The sequence below is a fragment of the Periophthalmus magnuspinnatus genome, chromosome 20 (genome assembly GCF_009829125.3).
Source record: "Periophthalmus magnuspinnatus isolate fPerMag1 chromosome 20, fPerMag1.2.pri, whole genome shotgun sequence".
Lineage (NCBI taxonomy): Eukaryota > Metazoa > Chordata > Actinopteri > Gobiiformes > Gobiidae > Periophthalmus > Periophthalmus magnuspinnatus.
In genome coordinates this window covers 25,848,794-25,875,472 of record NC_047145.1, presented here as the reverse complement: position 1 = coordinate 25,875,472, position 26,679 = coordinate 25,848,794, and the positions used below count along the sequence as shown (strand labels likewise).

General features: G+C 44.9%; 1 protein-coding gene across 1 annotated transcript in view; it reads right to left on the bottom strand.

Annotated features, from left to right (window-relative positions):
• The window catches only part of drosha (drosha ribonuclease III), a 196,410-nt gene that overhangs the window by 67,371 nt on the left and 102,360 nt on the right, over positions 1-26,679 (bottom strand). Inside the window, exon 23 of the mRNA XM_033985642.2 lies at positions 5,263-5,333. Coding sequence (XP_033841533.1) covers positions 5,263-5,333 — 71 coding nt within the window. The remainder of the gene's footprint in view (positions 1-5,262; positions 5,334-26,679) is intronic.

Below are 26,679 nucleotides of genomic sequence, written 5' to 3'. Positions count from 1 at the left end.
GACACGTCTCATTCTCTGCTCTGGTACAAAGACTCAAGACCCACAGAGTAACAGTAATAAGGCCCAGTGCTGACAAAACACAGAACATAACATTCAAAAGATTACATTTACACCAGTGGTTTCTAATGGTCAGTGATCAGCCTGGGTGTTTTTAATGGAGTGGTCTACAGCCAGTCCTCTGTCAGCAAGACTGTGGTTTGGAGCAGACACAAGACTCTGGAGGAACAAGTTTGAATGTGTTAAACGGCACTGGTTCAAAGTCTTGTGTTCTTGAGATTACAGATTCAAACCCTGTGTATTAGTTTTTAATGAGAACAAATCTAATCTATCCTTTGAGCAGCTGTATGAGCAAACCAGCTGTGGCAGGTCCACCCGAGCAGCCTTAAGAGGAGACTGTAAGATGCCCAAACAGCGCTCTCTGTGAGGAGAGTTAGTCTATGGAATATGCCCCATGTCCATCGGGGAGCAGTAATGAAATCTGGCATTTTCAAAGAAGAGACTAACTATACTACTATTACGTTGTGTGTTAAAAGCTCCGGCTATTAGCACTGTAATGAATGCTTTAGTATCTGTCCCTATCCAAATAAACAAAATCAATCAATAAATAAATTGATCAATACAAGGTCACGATTTCTTTGCTTCGCTCAAGATTATTGGACTGTAAAAAAACAAACAAAAAAAATCAGAACATTAAAGAGTAAGTATGCAAGTAACCTTTGTAAAACTGAAAAATTTAAAATGAAAAAGTTCAATACATCCATCCATCCATTTTCTTCCGCTTATCCGGGGCCGGGTCGCGGGGGCAGCAGTCTAAGCAGGGACTCCCAGACTTCCCTCACCCCGGACACGTCCTCCAGCTCCTCCGGTGGGACCCCAAGGCGTTCCCAGGCCAGCCGAGAGACATAGTCCCTCCAGCGTGTCCTGGGTCTTCCCCGGGGCCTCCTCCCGGTGGGACATGCCCAGAACACCTCCCTAGGGAGGCGTCCAGGAGGCATCCTGAGCAGATGCCCGAGCCACCTCAACTGGTTCCTCTCAACGTGTAGGAGCAGCGGCTCTACTCCGAGCTCCTCCCGTGTGACCGAGCTCCTCACCCTATCCCTAAGGGTGCGCCCGGCCACTCTGCGGAGGAAGCCCATTTCAGCCGCTTGTATCCGCGATCTTGTCCTTTCGGTCATTACCCAAAGCTCATGACCATAGGTGAGGGTAGGAACGTAGATTGACCGGTAAATCGAGAGCTTCGCCTTCCGGCTCAGCTCCTTCTTTACCACAACGGACCGATACAGTGACCGCATCACTGCAGACGCTGCACCGATCCGCCTGTCAATCTCACGCTCCATCCTTCCCGCACTCGTGAACAAGACCCCGAGATACTTGAACTCCTCCACTTGGGGCAGAGACTCACCACCCACCCGGAGAGAGCAAACCACCTTTTTTCCGGTCGAGAACCATGGCCTCGGATTTGGAGGAGCTGATTCTCATCCCAGCCGCTTCACACTCGGCTGCAAACCGCCCCAGTGCCTGCTGCAGGTCCTGGCTCGAAGAAGCCATCAGGACAACATCATCTGCAAACAGCAGAGATGAAATCCTGTGGTTTCCAAACCAGGCCCCCTCCGGCCCCTGGCTGCGCCTAGAAATTCTGTCCATAAATATAATGAACAGAACCGGTGACAAAGGGCAGCCCTGGCGGAGTCCAACATGCACTGGGAACAGGTCTGACTTACTGCCGGCAATGCGAACACAGCTCCTGCTCCGGTCATACAGGGACCGGACAGCCCTTAGCAAAGAGCCCCGGACCCCATACTCCCAGAGCACCCCCCAAAGGACACCACGAGGGACACGGTCGAATGCCTTCTCCAGATCCACAAAACACATGTGGGCTGGTTGGGCATACTCCCATGAGCCCTCGAGGACCCGATGGAGAGTATAGAGCTGGTCCAGTGTTCCACGACCAGGACGAAAACCACACTGCTCCTCCTGAATCCGAGGTTCGACTATCGGTCGGATTCTCCTCTCCAGCACCCTGGAATAGACCTTACCGGGAAGGCTGAGGAGTGTGATTCCCCTGTAATTGGAACACACCCTCCGGTCCCCCTTTTTATACAGAGGGACCACCACCCCGGTCTGCCATTCCACAGGTACTGTCCCCGACCGCCACGCGATGTTGCAGAGACGTGTCAGCCAAGACAGTCCCACAACATCCAGAGACTTGAGGTACTCAGGACGGATCTCATCCACCCCCGGAGCCCTGCCACCGAGGAGCTTGCCAACCACCTCAGTGACTTCAGCCAGGGTGATGGACGAGTCCGCCTCTGGGTCCCCAGTTTCTGCTTCCTCCTCGGAAGACGTGACAGTGGGATTGAGGAGATCCTCAAAGTATTCCTTCCACCGCCCGACAACATCCCCAGTCGAGGTCAGCAGCTCTCCACCCGCACTGTAAACAGTGTTGGTGAAGCACTGCTTTCCCCTCCTGAGGCGTCGGACGGTTTGCCAGAATCTCTTTGAGGCCGTCCGATAGTCCTCCTCCATGGCCTCCCCGAACTCCTCCCAACCCCGAGTTTTTGCCTCTGCGACTGCCCGAGCCGCGGCACGCTTGGCCTGCCGGTACTCATCAGCTGCCTCAGGAGTCCCACGAGCCAACAAGGCTCGATAGGACTCCTTCTTCAGCTTGACGGCATCCCTTACTTCCGGTGTCCACCACCGGGTTCGGGGATTGCCGCCGCGACAAGCACCACAGACCTTACGACCACAGCTACGAGCAGCCGCATCAACAATAGAGGTGGAGAACATGGCCCACTCGGAGTCCATGTCTCCAACCTCCCCCGGGATCAGGGAGAAGCTCTCCCGGAGGTGGGAGTTGAAGACCCCCCTGACAGAGGGCTCCGCCAGACGTTCCCAGCAGACCCTCACAATACGCTTGGGCCTGCCAGGTCTGTCCGGCTTCCTCCTCCGCCAGCGGATCCAACTCACCACCAGGTGGTGATCAGTTGACAGCTCAGCCCCTCTCTTCACCCGAGTGTCCAAGACACGCGGTCGGAGGTCAGATGACACGACAACAAAGTCGATCATCGACCTCCGACCTAGAGTGTCCTGGTGCCATGTGCACCGATGGACACCCTTGTGCTCGAACATGGTGTTTGTTATGGACAAGCTGTGACTAGCACAGAAGTCCAATAACAAAACACCGCTCGGGTTCAGATCGGGGAGGCCGTTCCTCCCAATCACGCCCCTCCAAGTGTCACTGTCGTTACCCACATGGGCGTTGAAGTCCCCCAGGAGAACAACGGAGTCCCCGGTTGGTGCACTGTCTAGTACCCCTCCCAGGGACTCCAAGAAGGCCGGGTACTCTGCACTGCTGTTTGGCCCGTAGGCCGACACAACAGTGAGAGACCTGTCCCCGACCCGAAGGCGCAGGGACGCGACCCTCTCGTTCACCGGAGTGAACCCCAACACGCAGCGGCTGAGCTGTGGGGCAATGAGCAAGCCCACACCAGCTCGCCGCCACTCCCCGCGGGCAACGCCAGAGAAATGGAGAGTCCAACCCCTCTCAAGAAGATGGGTTCCAGAGCCCAAGCTGTGCGTGGAGGTGAGGCCGACTATATCTAGCCGGTAACGCTCAACCTCCCGCACAAGCTCAGGCTCCTTCCCCCCCAGCGAGGTGACATTCCATGTCCCCAGAGCTAGTCTCCATGTCCGGAGATCCGGTCGTCGAGGTCCCCGCCTTCGACTGCTACCCGGATCTCTCCGCACCAGCCCCTCATGGCTCCTCCCGCAGGTGGTGGGTCCACGGGAGGACGGCCCCACGTCGTTTCTTCGGGCTGGGCCCGACCGGGCCCCGTGGGGAAAGGCCCGGCCACCAGGCGCTCGCTGCCGAGCACCCACCCCAGGCCTGGCTCCAGGGTGGGGCCCCGGTAACGCCAGTCCGGGCGACGTAACTGGCCTTGATCTTTTACTTTCCATGTTGGGCTTCTGAACTGCTCTTAGTCAGACCCGTCTCCCAGGACCTGTTTGCCATGGGTGACCCTACCAGGGGCATGAAGCCCCCGACAACATAGCTCCCAGGATCATTCGGGTGCTCAAACCCCTCCACCACGTTAAGGTGGCGGTTCGGGGAGGGGTTCCTCCCCGAACCGCCACAATACAGTGGTCCCTCATTTATCACGGGAGTTACGTTTTAAAACTGACCCGCAAAATGTGAAATCTGTGAAGTAGTCAGCTTTATTTTTTAGTTATTATATATGTTTTGCAGCTGTAAAACCCCTCACCACACACTTAATACACTTTTCTCAGACAGTCACTAACATTTTCTCACATTTCTCTCTTGTTTAATTCATTAATAGTGACTCTCGTGTATTTCACAGTTCTTCTGTCCGTGCCTCTTCGTCCTGGTGCCGCTCCGCTGTAGTGTCGATCCAACATTTATGTAAATTTGACTGAACACATTCTGTACTGTTCAGGAGACACGGCATGGAGGAAACTGATGGACAATGGTCTACAGTCCCTTAGCCAATCAGGACGCAAAACACAATGTATGTTCATATGCTGCAAAAAAAAGTGTGTAAAATTGCAGTAAAATATCCGCGAAACAGCAAGACCGCGAAAGGTGAAGCACGATATAGCGAGGGACCACTGTAATCAAAAATACTACCACCCAAAAATGTTACCTTTTTCTTTTTTTTTCACCCTTCAAAAAAAAAATAAAATAAAATAAATAAATAAAAATCGAATCAGTAGTGATAGACTGGACAAACAAAATGGTAGTAGTTTCTTAAATATTATCGCATGGTTTTATACGAGTATGGATGTATGACTGACAAATCAGAAAAGCTCCAAATATTTGTTCTATAAATGTACTTCTCTCAGCATCAATAACTGCTCCAAGTTCAAAGACTTGACGATACCAATTCTAGTATCGATCAGTATCTCGGTACGGATTTTCAGACAGTCCTATGGGAGCAATAACAGCACCTACAGCTATGTGTCTATGCTGTGATTTTGCAGCATAGACACACGTATTCAAACAGAGGCTTATCCATAATTCAAATAATAACAGGTGGTCTACTCAAGATGGCCGATCTGCTACCGCCATCACGCCTTTCTGATGTACCAAACTCTTTACAATTGTCAGAACTGCAGAACCGAAGTGAGATTTACAAGATTTTGACGAAGAAACACAATGTACACTCAGCTAAAAACATGCAATTATGGAAAGAATGAGTCAAAAACAAAAGATGGAAAGATGAGAGGATGAGAGAGCTGTGTTACCTCTGTGTTGAAAAGAAGTCGACCAAAAAGCTGCCGCGCCTCATCTAGTCCTCCTTCAAGATACACAGCACCTGCCAAACAATAGAACACAATGAAAACAATAGGACACAATAGGAGACAATAGGAAGCAATGCTAAACTAATGGGCCTCATAAACTGTTTTTCAACTTTTGGGTGAACTCTGAAGTTACAATAGAAGCTGAAGCATGTATACCTCAATCAGATGAATTTCTGAGATTGCAATTATTTTTAAAGTGGGGATATTTTACTTCTATGGAGTGTTAACTGCTAAAACATAAAATATTTAGATAACCATGTTTCCTTTTATTGTTTTGAAAATGCTATATTCGCCCAAAACAACGTATTAACGATTATGAGGATGGCGCATGGATGTGGGCGGAGCATTGGACAAGATTGTACCGGTAACTGTGGTACCAGTGAGAGAGCACTAGATTACCCCTCTTTAACACATAACACTACAGATATTTTTTGATCAGTTTGCTCTCCACATATAAACTTTGACCAGGAAACAAAACAGTCTAACATCCATAGATCCCACATAGAACATCAAAGACCAATTTATCAAGATGCTTTTTAATCCCATAGGGACATAGATCATCCACACAGCAGCACCTGCACACATGAACAAGAGTGTGAGGGCAGAGAGAAGGATCTGTTTATGTGTGATTCTAACTTTATTATAGTTTTAACTGTAGCTAATTAGAGTTTAGTCTGATTTTAGATTGAAATTAGAGAGACCTTTTAGGTTTAATCTAACTGGATTTCAGTTTTTGAAACTGGCAACACAGCAGGCTCATCCTGCTTTATGACTACATAATAGATTTGAACCAAATTACAACAAAAACAACATGACCATCATGTCCAATATTTTTGTAATTAAGACTAAATCAGCATGACCATTGTTATCAGTAAAATATCTATTTGATTCCAATCTATCAATCTTTATAGAGTCTTTACAACACTCAGGGTAAAACAAACAGTATAAAAACATGCAAAACATTAAACAGAGAAATAAAAGCAAATTGGGTCACTGCGTCACTAAAGGCCTCAGCTCTCATTCCATGCCCTAAACTGTGAGTTTAAACTGAAAAGCAGCATGTGCAGTTTGTGGGCATGTTGAGATTTACCATTGTGAAGTGTATTATTTCTGCTGCAAAACTGCTCTGTAAATGAGACATTCACTGAGTGCATGAGTTTGTGCCTCTGCTCCTGTGGCCTGTTCAGCTGTTCAGCTGTTGAACTGTTGTTGCAAATTCACATTTGCCCATGTACCTCCAAAGACTTTCTTATAGTGTTTGGATTAATGAGTGTCTGATGGGATCTGTAAACACTTATAACACGTATAACGTGGAATGAAGGATCATGGCAAAAACATGTGACTGTGGCATGGGAGCAGTGCAAGAATAGGGACACATTGCTCCTTGAACAGGATCTCTGTACACTGTGACTGGACCCCACAGCCTCTGATTCATGACGTGGCACAGACACATGAAAAGCCAGCGTGATGGACAGCTGGAGTGCTCTGGTGCAGTGGGAGAATTGTGATCGTCAGGGCCAAAGTGTCACAGGTAAAGAGTTAAGATTTTATTACTGCTGCTTAACAACATGTTATGATCTCATCTGTTCTCGTGGGTCGTTATAAAGCATTTCAAATCAATATCGAATGCCCTATAGGTGCACTAAGTGCAGCAGCTCCTGTGTAAAACATATGCACTTGTCTCTCCACTGTGCTACATCATCACACACATTTAGCTCATAGTTGTAATAAATCTAACAGCGCTCGCGCTACTTAATTTACATTTGGGGGGGACTTAAGGCCCTATTTGAGTTTGGAACAGACACAAGTTCAGTCAAGTAAGTCCAAGGCCAGTGGGAGATTTAAAAACAAAGAATACCATTTTAAAATCTATTCTAACAGAAACTGGAGCCAATGGAGTGCTAAAAGTACTGTACATGTTTACCTTGTATCTGGGGACACAGTTCCTTTAAAAAGCCAAGAGCTCTAACACTGTCTAAAATATGGTTTCCAGCTATAATTTATTTCACATTGGTCTATTTAAATGAATATTGTGAACGTAGTAGACCAGTCCTGTACCATGTATCCCCAGCTCTTCTTAATGGAGAACCTGCATTAATTGAACCTGACGATGAGTTATAATTGCTTTATTAAAAGTGGGATTGCATTTTTATTGCTTTTTGTTGAAGCGATGACCTCGGGGTTTGTGCGCACATCTCCTGTTCACATGAGGGAGCAGTGAAAGTGAGTTAGCTCTAGAGTCAAAGCGCCTGCTACAGTAGTGCTATGGGAATGAGGGGCGGACATATTAGGCAGGTCAAGGAGGAGGTCATCCAATATAATTTGTACAGATGTCAGCCTAATGGAGCAGAACTTTTATTACGAGTTTGACCAACACTGGGGCACTAGGAAATATGGGAGTTACTGATTTAGTTAGACACGATTTATGATTAAAAAGGCAAAAAATATAATGAAAAATACATCAACATAAGTCCAAGAAAGTTTGTATTTACTTATGGGTACAATTTTGCAGCATTCAAGGTGACTTCAATGTCATGAGATTTTTCATAGAAAATATTGATTGAACAATACACCATTATCAAATGTTTAGATTTAAAAGGGGCACTATGTAACTTTTCAGGTCCACAACCAGCTTGTCTCCATGAAGATTTGTATTGTTGTCAGGCATTAGTCTTCCTGATCATGCATTTATACAATTAAATGTGTCATATATTGCTAAATAAAACCTTAAAAACCTGCATTATCTTCTCAGTGGGCTCGCCTTTCTACAGATCTGACCTGTAATTTGGCTTGGGGGCGTCACATGCTAAATTCTATGGAGAAAGATACATGTCTAATGTGATACAGTACAACATTCCAGGCAAAGCAAAGACATCTCCATGGAGACAAGAAGGTTGCGGATCCTCCACCTGAAAAGTTACATAGTGCACCTTTAATACCATCATAGTCACAATGGCATCAGCATGGTAACTACACAGCAAGACGTTATTGAACAAAACAAGCATTGTGACTGTAATGAAACTTCTATTTTAGGAGAGATCTGGTGCAGGGATGTACTGAAACAATGCTGGTCAAAGGCTTTGTGAAATGTAAATGTCAGAGCCATTGCATCATGTAACTGTTGAATATAAATCACAACTTAAAACCACAGCATCGAACTTTAAAACAGACTAAAACACAAACATGTTTTGTTTTGTTTTTTCATTTATTGCAATGACAAAGTTAGAAAAACTTGCATCTGTACTGTGAGTGGGCTTGCATCTCCACAAACCTGACTCTTATTTGCCCTGGAGGAGGGCCTCCTCCTGCTTGTTTCCATGCTGTTCCTTTGGCTATAATATTCCACAGTATAGCATAAAATCTATTTCCATAGAAAAAGTTCCCAAGTATGGGTTTAACTTTACATTTCCATGGAACCATGACGTTGACATGCCAGCTCCAGAAAATTGCATACTGTACCTTTAAAAAGAGAAGAGAACTGGCCTTTACAAAAGAGAAGTCACATTTGGAAAAGAAAACGACAAAATGGTTACAACTGTGACTTGCCAAAATGGGTAAGTCGACAGCAGCTAAAAGGGCCAAACACGTGAGCAACATTCAAGGTCAAGAAAACAAAGCAGAACAGAGCCTGGTCCACACTATTTCTCCATTTTAAAGTGTGTAGAGTCTGCTATAAGCCCATGGACAAGAGCCATTCACTCAGAGCCTATAGGCGGCCCACGCGTACACACGCAAACACAAAGACAGCACAAAGACCGCACAGATGACAGGATGGACAGAGGCTACACGACATACAAGGAACACACTGAAACACATTCAAGAAAGAGACAGAGAGAGCAAAAGGGACACACAAACTACATGGAACACACTAAAACAATACATTCAAGAGAGACAGAGAGAGACACTGAGAGACAGAGAAAGAAAGGCAGAAGGGACGACAATGTTCTGGAACAATTTGGCAGTTTGTTTTATCCTCTTTTTAAAATCATTCTTCAGACTATAAAAGGAGGACGTGTGGGTACGTGGCACTTGAAAGGCCCAGGATGAGGTTCTGAACCATAAGTAAGGAACCAGCCATCCAGCTACTGTCATCGTCTCACACTTATCACACTCTGCTACTCCTTCACCACAATTACGAAAAAGAACAAAAAAAAGAAAATAAATACTGCGAATTATTCCAGAAGACAAAAAGGTGGGGGAATTGTACATCATATACATGATCAGTATGTAACCACTGCATAACAACGACTTCACCTGTTGTTTACTAAATCTACAAGGGACAATGAGGTTCAAACTAGGTCTCAAATGCAGTCCTCAATAGTGAAATTATCCAGTTTTCTGCAAAGTATTTGTGCTGTTTTTGTGTGTTGGTTTTGTGTTGTTTTGATCGACTCTAGTGCTGCCTTTAAGCTATCACACTTAGATGACTCATTCAATTTAGGACGCAATAACCACCTGGCAAATTGGATATACCGCAGCCAAGTGTCTCTTACGATGCACCTAAACGAGGAAGAGGAGATGGGAGAGGTGCGCAGAGGAGGAAAAATAAAATAAAATGGTTTCTAGAATCAAAAGCGTGTGAGGGATTTGTGATGAGTGCTTTCAGATGGCTAACAGGCCGTTTAGCAGAGGAGGGACACATCAGCGCAACAATAAGAGACCGCAAACACGAGGCGCAGATGTAGTTCTGAGGAGACAGCAGGAAAAGACGACGTATGCACAGAACGGATGGACAAATGTTATGAGGATTTGATTTACTGCGGTTTTCAATTTACAAACTTCTGGAGCCACAACTGCCCATAAACTGACTAAGGACTGTGCAGCTGCCTCTGCATCCTCTGCTCCTCTGACCTTCTCCTCTGCATCCTCTGCTCTATCTGATCCCCTCCTCTGCTCCTCTGACCTTCTCCTCTGCATCCTCTGCTCTATCTGATCCCCTCCTCTGCTCCTCTGACCTTCTCCTCTGCATCCTCTGCTCCTCTGACCTTCTCCTCTGCATCCTCTGCTCCTCTGACCTTCTCCTCTGCATCCTCTGCTCTATCTGATCCCCTCCTCTGCTCCTCTGACCTTCTCCTCTGCATCCTCTGCTCCTCTGACCTTCTCCTCTGCATCCTCTGCTCCTCTGACCCTTTCCTTTGTCCGACCCTCTCCTCTGCATCCTCTGCTCCTCTGACCCTCTACTCTGTTCCATCTGACCCTCTACTCTATATCTTCTGCTCTGTCTGACCCCCTTTTCTGCATCCTCTGTCTCGTCTGACCCTCTCTCAAACCTCAAAATATTCAAGTCTCTGCTCTGTACCATAAATATCCAAACTATCTTATCTGGAAAACACGCATTGAAACCCATTCTTAAGAGGAAATGAGTAGGAGTCTTGTTAACAACATGGGGAATGGTTGTAGTAACTTCTGGCCCACATGTGTGTTTGGAAAACCACCTCTACTCCTCCTCTGCTTTGATTAAATAAGTTAAAAGCTCCTTCATATCCTGGTGTGGGTACAGCTCCACTTTAATCCCACTCGTACAAAACATTTGGCTTTTCCACATCTGTTTGGAATCTGCAGGGCGTGACCAGATTTACACACATTTACATTGTGTTGGGAAGAGAGTGTGTAAAACTTGGCAAAATGTTGGTGTTAGAAATAAGAATGAGAGTCGTATGGTACTCGACAGTTTCATACAGCTTGCAATAGAATTTCAAAGTTATAGTTTAAAAAAAACCCTATAGTCTACTGTACCATGTCAGAGCAGATGAGCTCCTTGGTTTGTCCTTGTGGTTTGAATTTAATTTTGTGTATTATTAACATTGTTTAACCTGAAGTCAAATTTGTCCTGCCCCAGTACAGATCATAAGTCCTGTTCATACGGGATTAGTTACAATTTACCCGAGTTAGGGGAACTCAGGTAAATTGTAATAATTATGAAAATTGTCTGTTTCTCGTCCCATCTCCCATGTCTGTGAAAATGTCTGAAAATGTCCATGGAATTTGACCTGCTGAAATTCTGCAAACTCAGGTCCTCAGGTGATTCTAGTCAAACTCAGGTCCTCAGGTGATTCTAGTCAAACTCAGGTCCTCAGGTGATTCTAGTCAAACTCAGGTCCTCAAGGTGATTCAGTCTGTGCTTTGAATATCTCATACTGTCAATATTAATTTGACACTGATCATACTCAAATCTAGTTATTGTTTTGTGTACAGCTAAAAAGTATTAGCTTAAAACAAACAGCAGTAAAGATGTGACCCGGAAGTTAAATCCTGCTGTCGTGGCAACCCGAGCACCTAGCAGCATGGATCCTCTTTGGAAAAGTTTCTGTTTTTTGTTACAAAGTTTGGATGGAGGGTCTGTATCAGCGTGAATGGATTCAAAGTCAGCGGTTGCTGTAGCATCAATGAGGCGCTGATGCTACCGTCGCTACAGGTTACTTAAAGGCCCTTGTCTTGTTTCAGTGTGTTTATCAGTCTGCTATTTCTGGAATAAAGTCTGTAAAAACGAGTACGGTACCGACAGTGCTCATCCCGTATGAATGAACACAAAAACACAGACGTCATGGGGTTGTTTCAATTTTTAAAAAGTCCTTAGGTAAAATTAATCTTGTGCAAAGAGGGTTATATATAAATGGACATAGCTAACCTGAGTATGGTCACGATTCAACTCCATCGATTTTCTATTGAAAAATCTTTGCCCCTCTCTCTATAAATGCTGCTGTCAGATTTGTCACTTTGGTCTTAAATGTCCGTATTAACCCGCTCTACATGATCCTGGGGTTTTTATTTCACTATTGTGTCTGTAAATCAAAATATGAACAGCTCAATCAGGCGTCCTCTTTCCCTGGGATTGCTCGCACTAGCATGTAAGCAACAGGTTTGAGCTGTAGCGTCACTGAGTGCCCGCCCCCTGTCAAAACAGTGGTGAGTGGAGGAAGGGGCATTACGTTCTACACTCTTGCTCCTGATTGGCTCTATAGTTGCTATGATACATGTTATGGGGTGAGGTCACACTCACCCCATAACGTTCACACTGCTGTGAAGAGCACTTAGAAACTCTTTGCAGTGAACAATTAGGTCGTTCAGAATGCGTAAGGTAAGTGAGGAATAACTCTGGACCACTGCAAACTGTTTAAAATGAACTAGTTCTTTTTTGGGCGTTTGTAAGACAGTAAAAATCCGGCACAATGCCTTAAAGTAATACTTATAAATACATGAAAGCCCATCATATTCACTTTAAAATAAAAGAGTTACACATTAGTAAGTGCTTGTACTGCCTGCCTGTATCCGCTCCCATGCATTTATCAAAGTGAACATTGGTGAGGAGTAGAGAGGAGTTGGCTGTTTTGATGATGCAGCAGATTGGACAAAGTTCCCCAAACGCCGGCCTCAAAGTCAATGAAACTTCACGCGTTCGTATTAAACTTCTTCAAGTGTAAAAAAGAGGAGCTGGGGGAGGGGGAGAGAAGCAGAGAGTGCCCCTGGGGGTTTTAAACGGTATTAAAAACCGTACAGCTACACCTTATGCGTCAATCAAAGCCTACGTGGAGGAGGAGAGTGAGATATGCATTTAAGACTGTGTGCGGAGAAGGCTGTCCATGCAAAAAGACTGGCCCACAGCGATGGATTCAATCTCACAGAATCAGTGCAGTCATTAAAGGAGATGGTGTACTCTTACAGGGGCAGAGACAGAGCCAGGTACAGGAGACAGGAGGCTCCGACGAGACAGGAGCTGAACCGAGAGCAGACGGGTGATTAATAACACGTTCTGGTAGAAGTTAAAGATGCACTATGTAACTTTTCTGGTGAGGCCCGCCAACTTACTCATTTCCAGGAAAATGTCACTGCTTGGAATGTTTCACAGTATGGCACTAAATAAGTCTAAACTATCTAGTGTTTACTCAGTTACAGGTTTTTCACTAATAACTTGCATTCTTACTGTGAGTGGGGTCACCTCTACAGATATCCAAGTCTTACATTACATTTCTTTCATGCCATCATCCATCTGCAATACGTGTGGACAAGACAGAGAAATTCTAAAACAGACCGATAGCAGTAGTTGCATGTTTTCTGGGATAATCACAGGCAGTTGCTTCCTTACGGTTCTCATCTAACAGAATATTCATCTTATTTGGCCACGCCTACTTTTGCCTCATGTAAGTGCTGCTAAACTGTGCTTTCTTTGTGGTGGCACTTCCGGTTAACTGGGAATGCAATTCATTACAATGGAGAATTTTGGAACAGTTTTGCGACTAAAATCTACTATAAAACAGGTTGGTTTGTTTCAAATGTTCAATGTTTATGTGAAACAACAAGTCAAGTCTACACTGCAGCAATTCTCTGAGGCTTTAAAAAGGCTCTATAGTCCCTATAGAACTTATTTGCTGCCAAGATCTGCAGCCTCATGCAAAATAATACAATCTGAATAGCGACGGCAGCGCCCACGGCAACTTCCGGAAGAAGGTGAATAGGCAATATCCAGTCTCACAAATAGCTGTTTGTATGAAGCAGTGTTTTTCTGAAAAAAATAGAAATAAAAGTACAGGCCCTGATTTTCAAGCATGAGCAAGAAACTTCATCGAAACTGTCTGCTCTGCCCACTTAGTTCCACTTCTCACTCTGATGCTGCACTATGATAGAAACAACAACAAAATGCACCATCAGATGCACAGGCAGTATAAAAAAAAGCTTTAATATTCCACAGTATTTGCTCAGTTTGATCTTCACACTTTACCAGTGGACATACAGCTCACAGCTCTGCCTCCTTGTGTTCTTAACCTGCTGAGCTCAGACACCTGCCAGAGTCACATGATCAGAACGCGGCAGGACCACTCGGGCTGCACCTGTCCACAATATGTTCACCTGTCGCATATCTGAACTCAGAGCAGCTGAACGGGAGGTGAGAGACGAGCATTTGACCCACAGTGTAGATGAACAGTGGGGCATTTTGTCACAAGGGGAAAGTAAATGTGAAGAGAGACTTGTTTTAAAGGAGCAGTACTATGTAACTTTTAGCGTTTTATGGAAGTTATCTATCTTGCATTTGATTTCAAAATTCAGGTGTTTTTACTATAAATTCTCTTGAAATCATGCATTATTATTGCTATTCTTCAGCCTTTCCACAGACATGAAACTTGACCTGGTGGCATCATCTGCTGTGTAAATTTTTAAAGCCATTGCATCTTCATGGAGACAAGAAGGTGGTATACCATTTGTAATTTGATTGGCTGTCCCAGCTCTGTTGTATTCTCACACTTCACCACTAGTTGCTATCTACATTACTGCTGCCTGATAGTGTGTCAGCTTTGGCCTGACAGAAGAGCAGAGAGGGGAAGGGCCAGATGAAGGGAGGGTCCAGGTGAAGGGAGGGTCCAGGTGAAGGGAGGGTCCAGGTGAAGGGAGGGTCCAGGTGAGGGGAGGGTCCAGGTGAAGGGAGGGTCCAGGTGAATGGAGGGGCCAGGTGAGGGGAGGGCCATGTGAACGGAAGGGCCAGGTGAGGAGAGGGGCCAGGTAAATGGAGGGGACAGTGGAACAGGTTTCATATCTGACATCTACTGGTGGGAAAAAAAAAAAAAAAAAAAAAAAAAAAAAAAAAATATATATATATATATATATATATATATATATATATATATATATATATATATATATATATATATATATATATATATATATATATATATATAGATGGTAGTTGATGATTGATAGTGAGCAATACAATATTTAATTTTAGGGTGAACAATATGAACATATAAAGTCCCACTCTGTTCTGTGTGAAAATGAGAAGCAAAGGGACACAAAGAGATGCCAAAACATCACATATGAAGTCCAGTCCATTGTTCGAGCAAATAAATTCAATTTTGATCATTTTAAAGGCATTTTGTTGGACGAGAACCATGTAGAAACAAGTATCAGAGACTATCCACAGAAGTTATTTCTTTGTCATGGTTCAACATTGACTAGGTGGGCGGAGCTAAGATTTCATTTTAAAATATGCTCCCCAATATGGCTTTAAATTAGCTACAGGGCAAGACATGTGGACTGTCGTCCTCCTAAAATTTGGATTTTGTGGAGCAGTCGTGTGCTGGTTAATTTGTTCTAAAATAATTACAATCAAGTGGTGGGCAAAGGCCATAGACCATAATGAATGTGTCTGTCTGTCAGTGCTGTGTGTCTATGGCTCCAATAACAGGCCTGAGTCTGGAGCATATGCACCTCCTCACTGACACCAGCATTAATAACCAAACATGAATAATTCACAGCAGCAGAGAGTCTAATCCATCACATCACATATGAAGTCCAGCTCTGGTCTGTGTGAAGACGAGGAGCAGAGGGACACTCGACAAGACACACCAAAACATCACATATGAAGTCCAGCTCTGGTCTGTGTGAAGACGAGGAGCAGAGGGACACTCGACAAGACACACTAAAACATCACATATGAAGTCCAGCTCTGGTCTGTGTGAAGACGAGGAGCAGAGGGACACAAAGAGACACCAAAACATCACATATGAAGTCCAGGCTTGGTCTGTGTGAAGACGAGGAGCAGAGGGACACAAAGAGACACCAAAATATCACAATGTCTCATGTGTTTTTGAGACAATACTGTGCACTCATTTAAACTAAGTCATGACATTTAAAGTGGCAAAAACACTAAAATAAAAGCATGTTTTTTATTATTCTGAATGTTTTTATTGCACTGAAAAACCTACAACATCCGCCGTTATGGTGAGCAGGCTTGCATCTCCGCAAACCTGACTTTTATTTGGCCTGGAGGTGGGTCTCCTCCTGCTCATTTCCATGGAAATGTTGTTCCTTTGGCGATGATCTTGCACAGTATGGCATAAAACTTGTGTACCTCCATGGAGAATGTTCCAAAGTGTGGTTTTAACATTGTATTTCCATGGAATTATGTAGGTGACATGTCACCTCCAGAAACTTATGTGGTGTTGTTTTTTATTTGATTTAAATTATTCATGAGTTTAAGAGACAAGATTATTATTAAAATATTATAACACATACTTTTGTGTTTAGATGGGCTGTACTATTTTACAAAATTCTATTTGTTTTGCCCCAGTACAAATATAACATAAAAGCAGGTCTCAGGGTCAAAATGAGAGTGCTGTGTGCTGTCTACAACTATGTATAAACTGTTTTGTATCGTCCGTGAACCAAGATGTTATGCTAATTGTTATTAGCATTGCCATGTTAGTTGTTGTGAAAAGTGCTCATACATTGATTGTGCTGAATAATTAGGATGCTCTGAATGCATAAGAAAAGTTAGGAATAACTTTGGACACTGCAAACTATTTAAAATGAGCTTGCTCTGTTTTTCACATTTTTAAGACAGTAAAAATCAGATACAGCACCTTTAAGAAACAGCATTAAGGAATCACACACGGAAATGATGTAGGAGGCAGGTGTGCTCCTTTTAAATGAATCCAACAATAATCAACAATAACCAAGTATTTTACACACACTTCTAAAAATAGAGCATTTCTAGCGCTGTGCTAAAGCGGAGTTCATTGTACTTGTATCTTTCATTTCAGACAAAACTCCTCCACATGGTACAGTTTTAACAAAGCTTTCTGCACGAGCTCAGTAGAGACGGCGAGCGTATTGTGCTGAAATCTGATATTTGTCAAACTGGAGATAATCCGCTCTTTAATGGGGAGAGCTCAGAGAGAGAGAAGACACAATAGGAGCACTATCTGAAGCCAGGCAGAGCGGAGGCTGTACCGGGAAATTAAGACCAAAAATACTGACAGCACATTTAAAGGAGCTCTACCTGATTTTACCATCTTAAAAAGGAGGGAAAAAAACAGAACTAGACATTTTAAATATTTGCACTGGTCCAAAGTTATTCCTCACTTACCTTATGCATTCAGAGCATCCTAATTATGCGCTTCTCACAACTTTCACAGGCCAGCCAAGAGTTTACAGTCAAACAGTAAAACCAAAGTTAACAACAACTAGCATGCTAACCTCGCAGTTCTGAATTATCAGACGCTTTATAATAAAATGTGGACAGCGCACAGCAGACTAATGTATTTATTTATTTTTTTAAGCTAAAACATTTGACCTAGAATAAATGCAAAGACCAGAGCAGAGAGGGAGAGGCACAGGACGAAACAGAGAGAGGATGAATAGAGACCAGAGGGAGAGAGAGAAAGTGGGAGAAGGAGAGAGAGAGAGAGACACAGAGAGAGAGAGAGAGAGAGAGACGGGCACAGGCCAAAACAGAGAGAGGACAGAGAGAGAGCAGAGGGAGAGAGAGAAAGAAGAGGCAGAGAGAGTGTTGGATAGAGAAAGAGAGAAAGAAACATAGAAAGAAAGAAAGAGAAGGACAAGCACAGGCCGAAGCAGAGAGAGGAAGGAAAGAGAGCAGAGGGAGAGAGAGAAAGAGAGAGAGGGAGCAGAGAGGCAGGGGCACAAGCAGAAACAGAGAGGGAGAGAGAGAGAGAGCAAAAATGTACAGCGAGGAGCAGAGAGACAGGGGCACAAGCCGAAACTGAGAGGGAGAGAGAGAGCAAAAATGGAGAGACAGGAGCAGAGAGACAGGAGCACAAGTCGAAACAGAGAGGGAGAGAGAGAGAGCAACAATGGAGAGAGAGGAGCAGTGAGGGAGGGGCACAGGCCAAAGAGCTCAGATGAGAACAGCCCACTCCCTCAAGTTAATGACAGGATCAAAAAAGGCAGTTTTCATTCAACTCTGTGAATTATTCAGGGTCCAGGGCACGAATTTGCATTGCAGATGTGTCTATGGTGCACTTTCCTATTCTGAGTAAGAGAGAGGGTGAGACAGAAAGGAGAGAGGGAGGTAGAAAGGGGAGAGAGGGCGAGGGTGAGACAAAGAGGAGAGAGGGAGGTAGAGAGGGGGGAGAGAGAGAGAGAGAGAGAGAGAGAGGGAGAGAGAGAACGAAAGCACAATCAGGCGTGAGGGCTAAGGTGGCAATAAACACACTTGCATTATATTGGAGGAAGAGGAGAGGAGAGAGAGAGAATAAAAGAAAGTATGGGAGAAAGTGTGTGTGTGTGAGAGAGAGAGAGAGAGAAAAGAAAGCGAAAAGAGAGCAACAGAGCAGGAGTCACCCAGCATTAGAGCAGCCAAAGACGGGTTTGCAGTAGAAAAGTTAGAGGTAGAGAGAAAGGGAGACCAGTAAAACAGGGGAAGAGAAAAGGAGGCAGAGATGAGCAAAAAGAGTGGGAAGAGTGAGAGGAAGGTACAAGGAAGGAAGAGAGAGGACAAGGGAGAGGACAGAAGGGAAAGAGAGAGGAGGGGAAGAGAGGGAGAGAGGAAAGGTAAGACATAGAGAGGGTAGAAAGAAATGACAGCGAGCAAGAGAGAGTGAGAGAGAGGAAAGGAGATGGCAGAAAGGAGGGGAAGAGAGGCAGCTGAGAGAAAAAAGGGCCAAAGAGGGAGAGAAGAAGATAAAGACGGAAGGATGGACGAAGAGAGAAGGAGGAGAGAGTAACAAATGAAAGAGAGAGAGAGCACAAGGGGAGATAAAGGAGTTACAAATGAATGAGAGCGAGGGAGGAAGAGTGAGAAATGAACGATGGAGAGGGAGGGTAAAGGGGAGAGGAGGTCTGGTCCATGCTAAACAGTAGATTATCTAATTTCCGACAGGGCGAGTTCACTGGTCACAAAAGTCAAAACAAATAAAACTGAGGTCAGACACACACAGAGACAATACTGCTGCGCTAATGCTAACGCTAACAGTGCTAAGTCTGCCTCTGCATGCACAAAGAGGAGAGGCCATTTAAGAGTACGTTTAGGAAGAGAAAGAGAAGGAACAGGCCAGAGGGGTCAAGGAAGAAACAGGCCCAAAACTAAAACAATACGTGGCAAGCGAAATGTAGAAATGGGCTTATGCTTACTAAGAGAAAGAGTGTGAGTCTAAGAAATAATAATGATGGGCAGACGAAAAAACAAAACCAAAAAACTTCACACATCTTTCCTATATGCAAATATGGTCGTACGTACAAGAGAGAAATGTGAGAAAATGTTAGTGCCTGTCTCAGAAAACTACTACTTCGCGGATTTTGCCTATTGCGGGTTATTTTTAGAACGAAGGACCACTGCAATGGCTATCTAGTTTGAGTGTTCTCCCTGTGTCTGGGTGGGTTTCCTCCGGTCACTCCAGTTTCCCACATCAACCAAAACATGGGCAATAGGTCAAAGCCTCCAGCTGAGGTAGTGCTGACCAAGACTAGCTCAAGATCTGGAGATGGGTCCCACTGCTGCTGACAGGTTTAACCCAGAGACACTGAAGGATGGGTCAAATGCAGAGGACACTTTCCCCAGTAGTGAATGCCTACAGCTTGGTACTCTTTGTCAGTGTTTAGTGCTGGTGAAGTGTGTACTGTCGTATGAGGAGATAGGTTTTAACAGTTAAACCAAGCGCCCCTTTAAGCCTCCGCACTTACATCAAAATCACTTTTGTGCAGTTCAAGTGTTGGCGTCATTTATAATTGACCAATTCAGAGCCAGTATGCTTGTCTATAGGAGAAAACTTTAAGGGTCAGACGCCTGCCGTTTCACAGCAGTTTAAAGTTCCTGTCTTGTTGCTATCGTGGCACCTTTTGGACTTTTGATCACTCTATGCTATTACTGACCAATTCAGAGCCAGACTGTGTAATTGTGAAGCAAATCTAGTTCGATTTCAGAGTCAGAAATGACGTGTTATTACGAGAGGAGGGGCAAAGTGGCACGGGAATAAAAAATAAAAGTGTACAAATAATGTGTTTGTTGCTCTGACGCCTGCTGTTCTGGAGAAGAGGTGACACTGAACAGAAAACGCACACACTGACAGGCTCACAGTCAACCGCCAGGCTGCCAACGCGTATGAAAGAGAGAAAAGAGAAGAGGGGAGGGGGAGAGAGAGAGAGAGAGAGAGAGAGAGCGAGGGGATGGTGGGTTGAGGAGGAAGAGAAAAGCTAAGGGAGAAAGGCAGAGAGACGAGGGCATAGAGGAGGAAGACAGAGAAAGAGAGAGGAGGGAGAGGTAGGATGAGGAGAACGGGAAAGAGGGAAACAGATAACAGGGGAGAGGAAGGTGGTGCGTTGAGGAGGGAGTGAGAAACAAAAAGAGAAAGAAGGGTTAATGGACGGCTGGGGAGAGGTAGAGAGAGTGAGAGAGAAGACAGGGTGTAGAGGAGCAAGAGAGAAAGATAGAGGGAGAGACAGAAAAAGAGAAAGGAGTACAGGGAGACAAGGGAGAGAGACGAAAGGGGGAATGGAGGGTGAGGAAGGAAAGAGAGGGGAGGTAAAGAAATGGGTAGAGAAGAGAGAGAAGAAGATAAGAAAGAGAAAGAATGAATAAGAGAGAGGCAAGTGAAAGGGAGAACGAAATCTAAAAGAAAGAAAGACAAATGGAGAGAAAGAGAGATGAAAGAGAGAAGGAGGGTGTGGATAAAAAACATGTTGAGATTTGCTGTGTGACAGAGTGACAGAAGAGACCAGCTCCATTTTTCACCTAAAAACACCAAACGTGAGATCAGAGCCACAAACAGAGACATGAGACAACAGAGACAGAACAAGAGAAGAGAGAGACAAACAGGGACATGAGACAGCAGAGACAGAACAAGAGAAGAGAGAGACAAACAGGGACATGAGACAGCAGAGACAGAACAAGAGAAGAGAGAGACAAACAGGGACATGAGACAGCAGAGACAGAACAAGAGAAGAGAGAGACAAACAGGGACATGAGACAGCAGAGACAGAACAAGAGAAGAGAGAGACAGAGACCTGAAACAGCAGAGACAGAAGAGAAGAAGAGAGAGAAGAAGAGACAAACAGACATGAAACAGCAGAGACAGAACAAGAGAAGAAGAGAGAGACAGCGACATGAGACAGCAGAGACAGAACATAAGAAGAGAGAGACAAACAGAGACATGAGACAGCAGAGACAGAACATGAGAAGAAGAGAGAGACAAACAGAGACATGAGACAGCAGAGACAGAACATGAGAAGAAGAGAGAGACAAACAGAGACATGAGACAGCAGAGACAGAACATGAGAAGAAGAGAGAAACAAACAGAGACATGAGACAGCAGAGACAGAACATGAGAAGAAGAGAGAGAAGAAGAGACAAACAGACATGAGACAGCAGAGACAGAACAAGAGAAGAAGAGAGAGAGACAAACAGGGACATAAGACAGCAGAGACAGAACAAGAGAAGAAGAGAGAGACAAACAGAGACATGAGACAGCAGAGACAGAACATGAGAAGAAGAGAGAGAAGAAGAGACAAACAGACATGAGACAGCAGAGACAGAACAAGAGAAGAAGAGAGAGACAGACAGGGACATGAGACAGCAGAGACAGAACAAGAGAAGAGAGAGACAAACAGGGACATGAGACAGCAGAGACAGAACAAGAGAAGAGAGAGACAGAGACCTGAAACAGCAGAGACAGAAGAGAAGAAGAGAGAGAAGAGACAAACAGACATGAAACAGCAGAGACAGAACAAGAGAAGAAGAGAGAGACAGCGACATGAGACAGCAGAGACAGAACATGAGAAGAAGAGAGAGACAAACAGAGACATGAGACAGCAGAGACAGAACATGAGAAGAAGAGAGAGACAAACAGAGACATGAGACAGCAGAGACAGAACATGAGAAGAAGAGAGAGACAAACAGAGACATGAGACAGCAGAGACAGAACATGAGAAGAAGAGAGAAACAAACAGAGACATGAGACAGCAGAGACAGAACATGAGAAGAAGAGAGAGAAGAAGAGACAAACAGACATGAGACAGCAGAGACAGAACAAGAGAAGAAGAGAGAGAGACAAACAGGGACATAAGACAGCAGAGACAGAACAAGAGAAGAAGAGAGAGACAAACAGAGACATGAGACAGCAGAGACAGAACATGAGAAGAAGAGAGAGAAGAAGAGACAAACAGACATGAGACAGCAGAGACAGAACAAGAGAAGAAGAGAGAGACAAACAGGGACATGAGACAGCAGAGACAGAACAAGAGAAGAGAGAGACAAACAGGGACATGAGACAGCAGAGACAGAACAAGAGAAAAAGAGAGAGACAAACAGGGACATGACAGCAGAGACAGAACAAGAGAAGAAGAGAGAGACAAACAGGGATATGAGACAGCAGAGACAGAACAAGAGAAGAAGAGAGAGACAAACAGAGACCTGAAACAGCAGAGACAGAACATGAGAAGAAGAGAGAGAAGAAGAGACAAACAGACATGAGACAGCAGAGACAGAACAAGAGAAGAAGAGAGAGACAAACAGGGACATGAGACAGCAGAGACAGAACAAGAGAAGAAGAGAGAGACAAACAGGGACATGAGACAGCAGAGACAGAACAAGAGAAGAAGAGAGAGACAAACAGAGACATGAGACAGCAGAGACAGACCAAGAGAAGAAGAGAGAGACAAACAGGGACATGAGACAGCAGAGACAGAACATGAGAAGAAGAGAGAGAAGAAGAGACAAACAGACATGAGACAGTAGAGACAGAATAAGAGAAGAAGAGAGAGAGACAAACAGGGACATGAGACAGCAGAGACAGAACAAGAGAAGAAGAGAGAGACAAACAGGGACATGAGACAGCAGAGACAGACAGAACAAGAGAAGAAGAGAGAGACAAACAGGGATATGAGACAGCAGAGACAGAACAAGAGAAGAAGAGATAGACAAACAGAGACCTGAAACAGCAGAGACAGAAGAGAAGCAGAGAGAGAAGAGACAAACAGACATGAAACAGCAGAGACAGAACAAGAGAAGAAGAGAGAGACAGAGACATGAGACAGCAGAGACAGAACATGAGAAGAAGAGAGAGACAAACAGAGACATGAGACAGCAGAGACAGAACATGAGAAGAAGAGAGACAAACAGAGACATGAGACAGCAGAGACAGAACATGAGAAGAAGAGAGAGACAAACAGAGACATGAGACAGCAGAGACAGAACATGAGAAGAAGAGAGAGACAAACAGAGACATGAGACAGCAGAGACAGAACATGAGAAGAAGAGAGAGAAGCAGAGACATAACAGAAGAAGAAGAGAGAGACAGAGACGTGAGACAGCAGCAAGAGAAGAGGAAAGAGACAAAGAAAGATAACCAGAGACAGATTTTTACACTTTTACACAACTGGACCATTTTTAACAATTTGCAGTGGTCCAAAGTTCTTCCTCACTGACCTTACGCTTTCAAACCATTCTAATTATTCACCATGATGAGTTTATAAGCACTTTTCACATTTTTCAGAGACCAAAGCAGAGTTAAGCCATCACAGTAATGCTAACAACAACAACTAGCACCGAACTGTGCACTTCCTGACTCTTGGACAGTAAAACTCTTTATAATTCGATGCAGACAGCACACAGCAGACACATTTTGACCTCAAGAGCTGCATTACAATATATCTGTACTAGGGCCGGACACATTTTGCTCAAAGACACAATAAGCATAATCAAAGTTATATTAACGATTAAATCGTTACGAGTCAAATCACTTAAATCCATTCTGAATCAGTTCCTTTGAGCCCAGGTTATTGTTTTTTACAGTGTAGAGCAAACATAAAAAGTGACTTTGAATGCGTTGGATGTGTAGCTCCAGGAGACAGGGGGAGCTCGGCGCTTTGAGTCCCAGAGAAAGGCATCACCGTGGGGGGTAAATCTGACACGCGCGCCCCGTACAACATGGATCTGTTTATTCATCACTTTATACAGTTGAAATGTACTTTGAAGACAAAAGAGAACAAAAGTACGTGTCCATCGCTGTGGGCTAATCAAGTTTGAAAACTAACTATAATAAACTGGCAGAGTGGTTATCCTGTCTCCTCCCTCTCACCAGGAGGTTGTGGGTTAGACTCCTGATCTTACTCTGATTTTAGTTGGATTTTTTGAAGAATAGATTGATAGCGCGCACATTGCTGCCACTATAAAGTAAAAGGCACCATTTTGTCACCATTTCTCTCTCTTTTCTCTGTTTCTGTATGAGCCTTTGCTTTTTAGGCCCCCCTGGCAGATAGGGCCCCTCACTGAGCTGCAGTGTTAGCAGCTTTCAGCCTCTGCTCCTTCTCTCTTTCTCTATCTTCCTCTTTCTTTCCCCCTGTTCTTCCCTCTTTTTCTCATGACATATTCACAAAGTGCTCATTTAAAGACCCCCCTTTCTTCTGTCCACCTATCTTTGTCTCTCTTTCTTCTCTCTCTCTTCCTCTCCCTGTCTCTTGTTCTCTTTCTCCTTCTCTTCCTCCCTCTCCCACTTTCCATCTCTTCCCCCTCTCTCCTTCTCTTCCCCCGCCCGGCCTTTCACTCCCTTTCTCTCTCTCGGCTTCTCTCTCTCTCTCTATCTCATTTAAAGACCCCATCCTCTCTTCCCCTCCCTCTTTCATTCACTTTCTCTCACCCTGCTTCTCTTCCATTCCCATTTCCATCTAATTTAGACCCCCCTCCCCTCTCTCTCTCTCTCTCTCTCTCTCATTAAAGACCCCCTCATCTCTCCCTCTTTGCCCCTCCTCTCTCTCCCTCTCTCTCTGTCATTTAATGTCCTCCTTGCTCTCTCTCCCTCTCTCTGTCATTTAAAGACCCCCTCCTCTCTCTCTCTCTCTCATTTAAAGTCCTCCCTCCTCTCTCTCCCCCTTCTTCCCTCCTCTCTCCCTCATTTAAAGACCCTCTCCTCTCTCTCCCTCTTCTCCCCTTCTCTCTCCATCCCTCTTTCATATTTAAAGACCCCCTCCTCTCTCTCACATTTAAAGTCTTCCCTCCTCTCTCTCATTTAAAGACCCTCTCCTCTCTCTCATTTAAAGTCCTCCCCCCACTCTCTCCCTCTTCTCTCCTCCTCTCTCGTGCTCTCTCTCTCTCATTTAAAGTCCTGCCTCCGCTCCCTCCCTCTCTCTTTCATTTAAAGTACTTCCTCCACTCTCTCTCCCCCTCTCTCTCATTTAAAGACCCGTCCTCTCTGTCCCTCTCTCATTTAAAGACCTCCCTCCTCTCTCTCTCATTTAAAGTCCTCCCTCCTCTCTCTCATTTAAAGACCTCCTCCTCTCTTTCCCTCTCTCTCATTTAAAGACCCGTCCTCTCTGTCCCTCTCTCATTTAAAGACCCCTCCTCTTCCTCCCTCTCTCTCATTTAAAAACTCCCTCCAATCTCTCTCCATCTCTCTCATTTAAAGACCCCCTCCTCTCCCTCCCTCTCTCTCATTTAAAGACTCCCTCCTCTCCCTCCCTCTCTCTCTCATTTAAAGACCTCTTCCTCCCTCTCTCATTTAAAGACCCCCTCCTCTCCCTCTCTCTCATTTAAAGACCTCCTCCTCTCCCTCCCTCCCTCTCTCATTTAAAGTCCTCCCTCCTCTCTCTCTTTCATTTAAAGACCTCCTCTTCTCTCTCCCTCTCTCTCATTTAAAGACCCACCTCCTCTCCCTCTCTCTCATTTAAAGACCCCTCCTGTCCCTCCCTCTCTCATTTAAAGACCCGCTCCTCTCCTCCCCTCTCTCTCTCATTTAAAGACCCGCTCCTCTCCTCCCCTCTCTCTCTCATTTAAAGACCCCCTCCTCTCCCTCCCTCTCTCATTTAAAAACTCCCTCCTCTCCCTCCCTCTCTCTCATTTAAAGACCCCTCCTCTCCCTCCCTCTCTATCATTTAAAAACTCCCTCCACTCTCTCTCCCTCTCTCATTTAAAGACCCCCTCCTCTCACTCTCCCTCTCTCTCATTTAAAGTCCCCCCTCCTCTCTCTCTCATTTAAAGTCCTCCCTCCTCTCTCTCATTTAAAGACCTCCTCCTCTCTCTCCCTCTCTCTCTCATTTAAAGTCCTCCCTCCTCTCTCTCATTTAAAGACCTCCTCCTCTCTCTCCCTCTCTCTCTCATTTAAAGACCCGTCCTCTCTGTCCCTCTCTCATTTAAAGACCCCTCCTCTCCCTCCCTCTCTCTCATTTAAAAACTCCCTCCACTCTCTCTTCATCTCTCTCATTTAAAGACTCCCTCCTCTCCCTCCCTTTCTCATTTACAGACCCCCTCCTCTCCCTCCCTCTCTCATTTAAAGACCCCCTCCTCTCCCTCCCTCTCTCTCATTTAAAAACTCCCTCCACTCTCTCTTCATCTCTCATTTAAAGACCCCCTCCTCTCCCTCTCTCTCATTTAAAGACCTCCTCGTCTCTCTCCCTTTCTTTCTCATTTAAAGTCCTCCCTCCTCTCTCTCTCATTTAAAGACCTCCTCCTCTCTCTCCCTCGCTCTCTCATTTAAAGACCCCTCGTGTCCCTCCCTTTCCCTCTCATTTAAAGACCCCCTCCTCTCCTTCCCTCTCTCTCTCATTTAAAGACCCCCTCCTCTCCCTCCCTCATTTAAAAACTCCCTCCACTCTCTCTCCATCTCTCTCTCTCATTTAAAGACCCCCTCCTCTCCCTCTCTC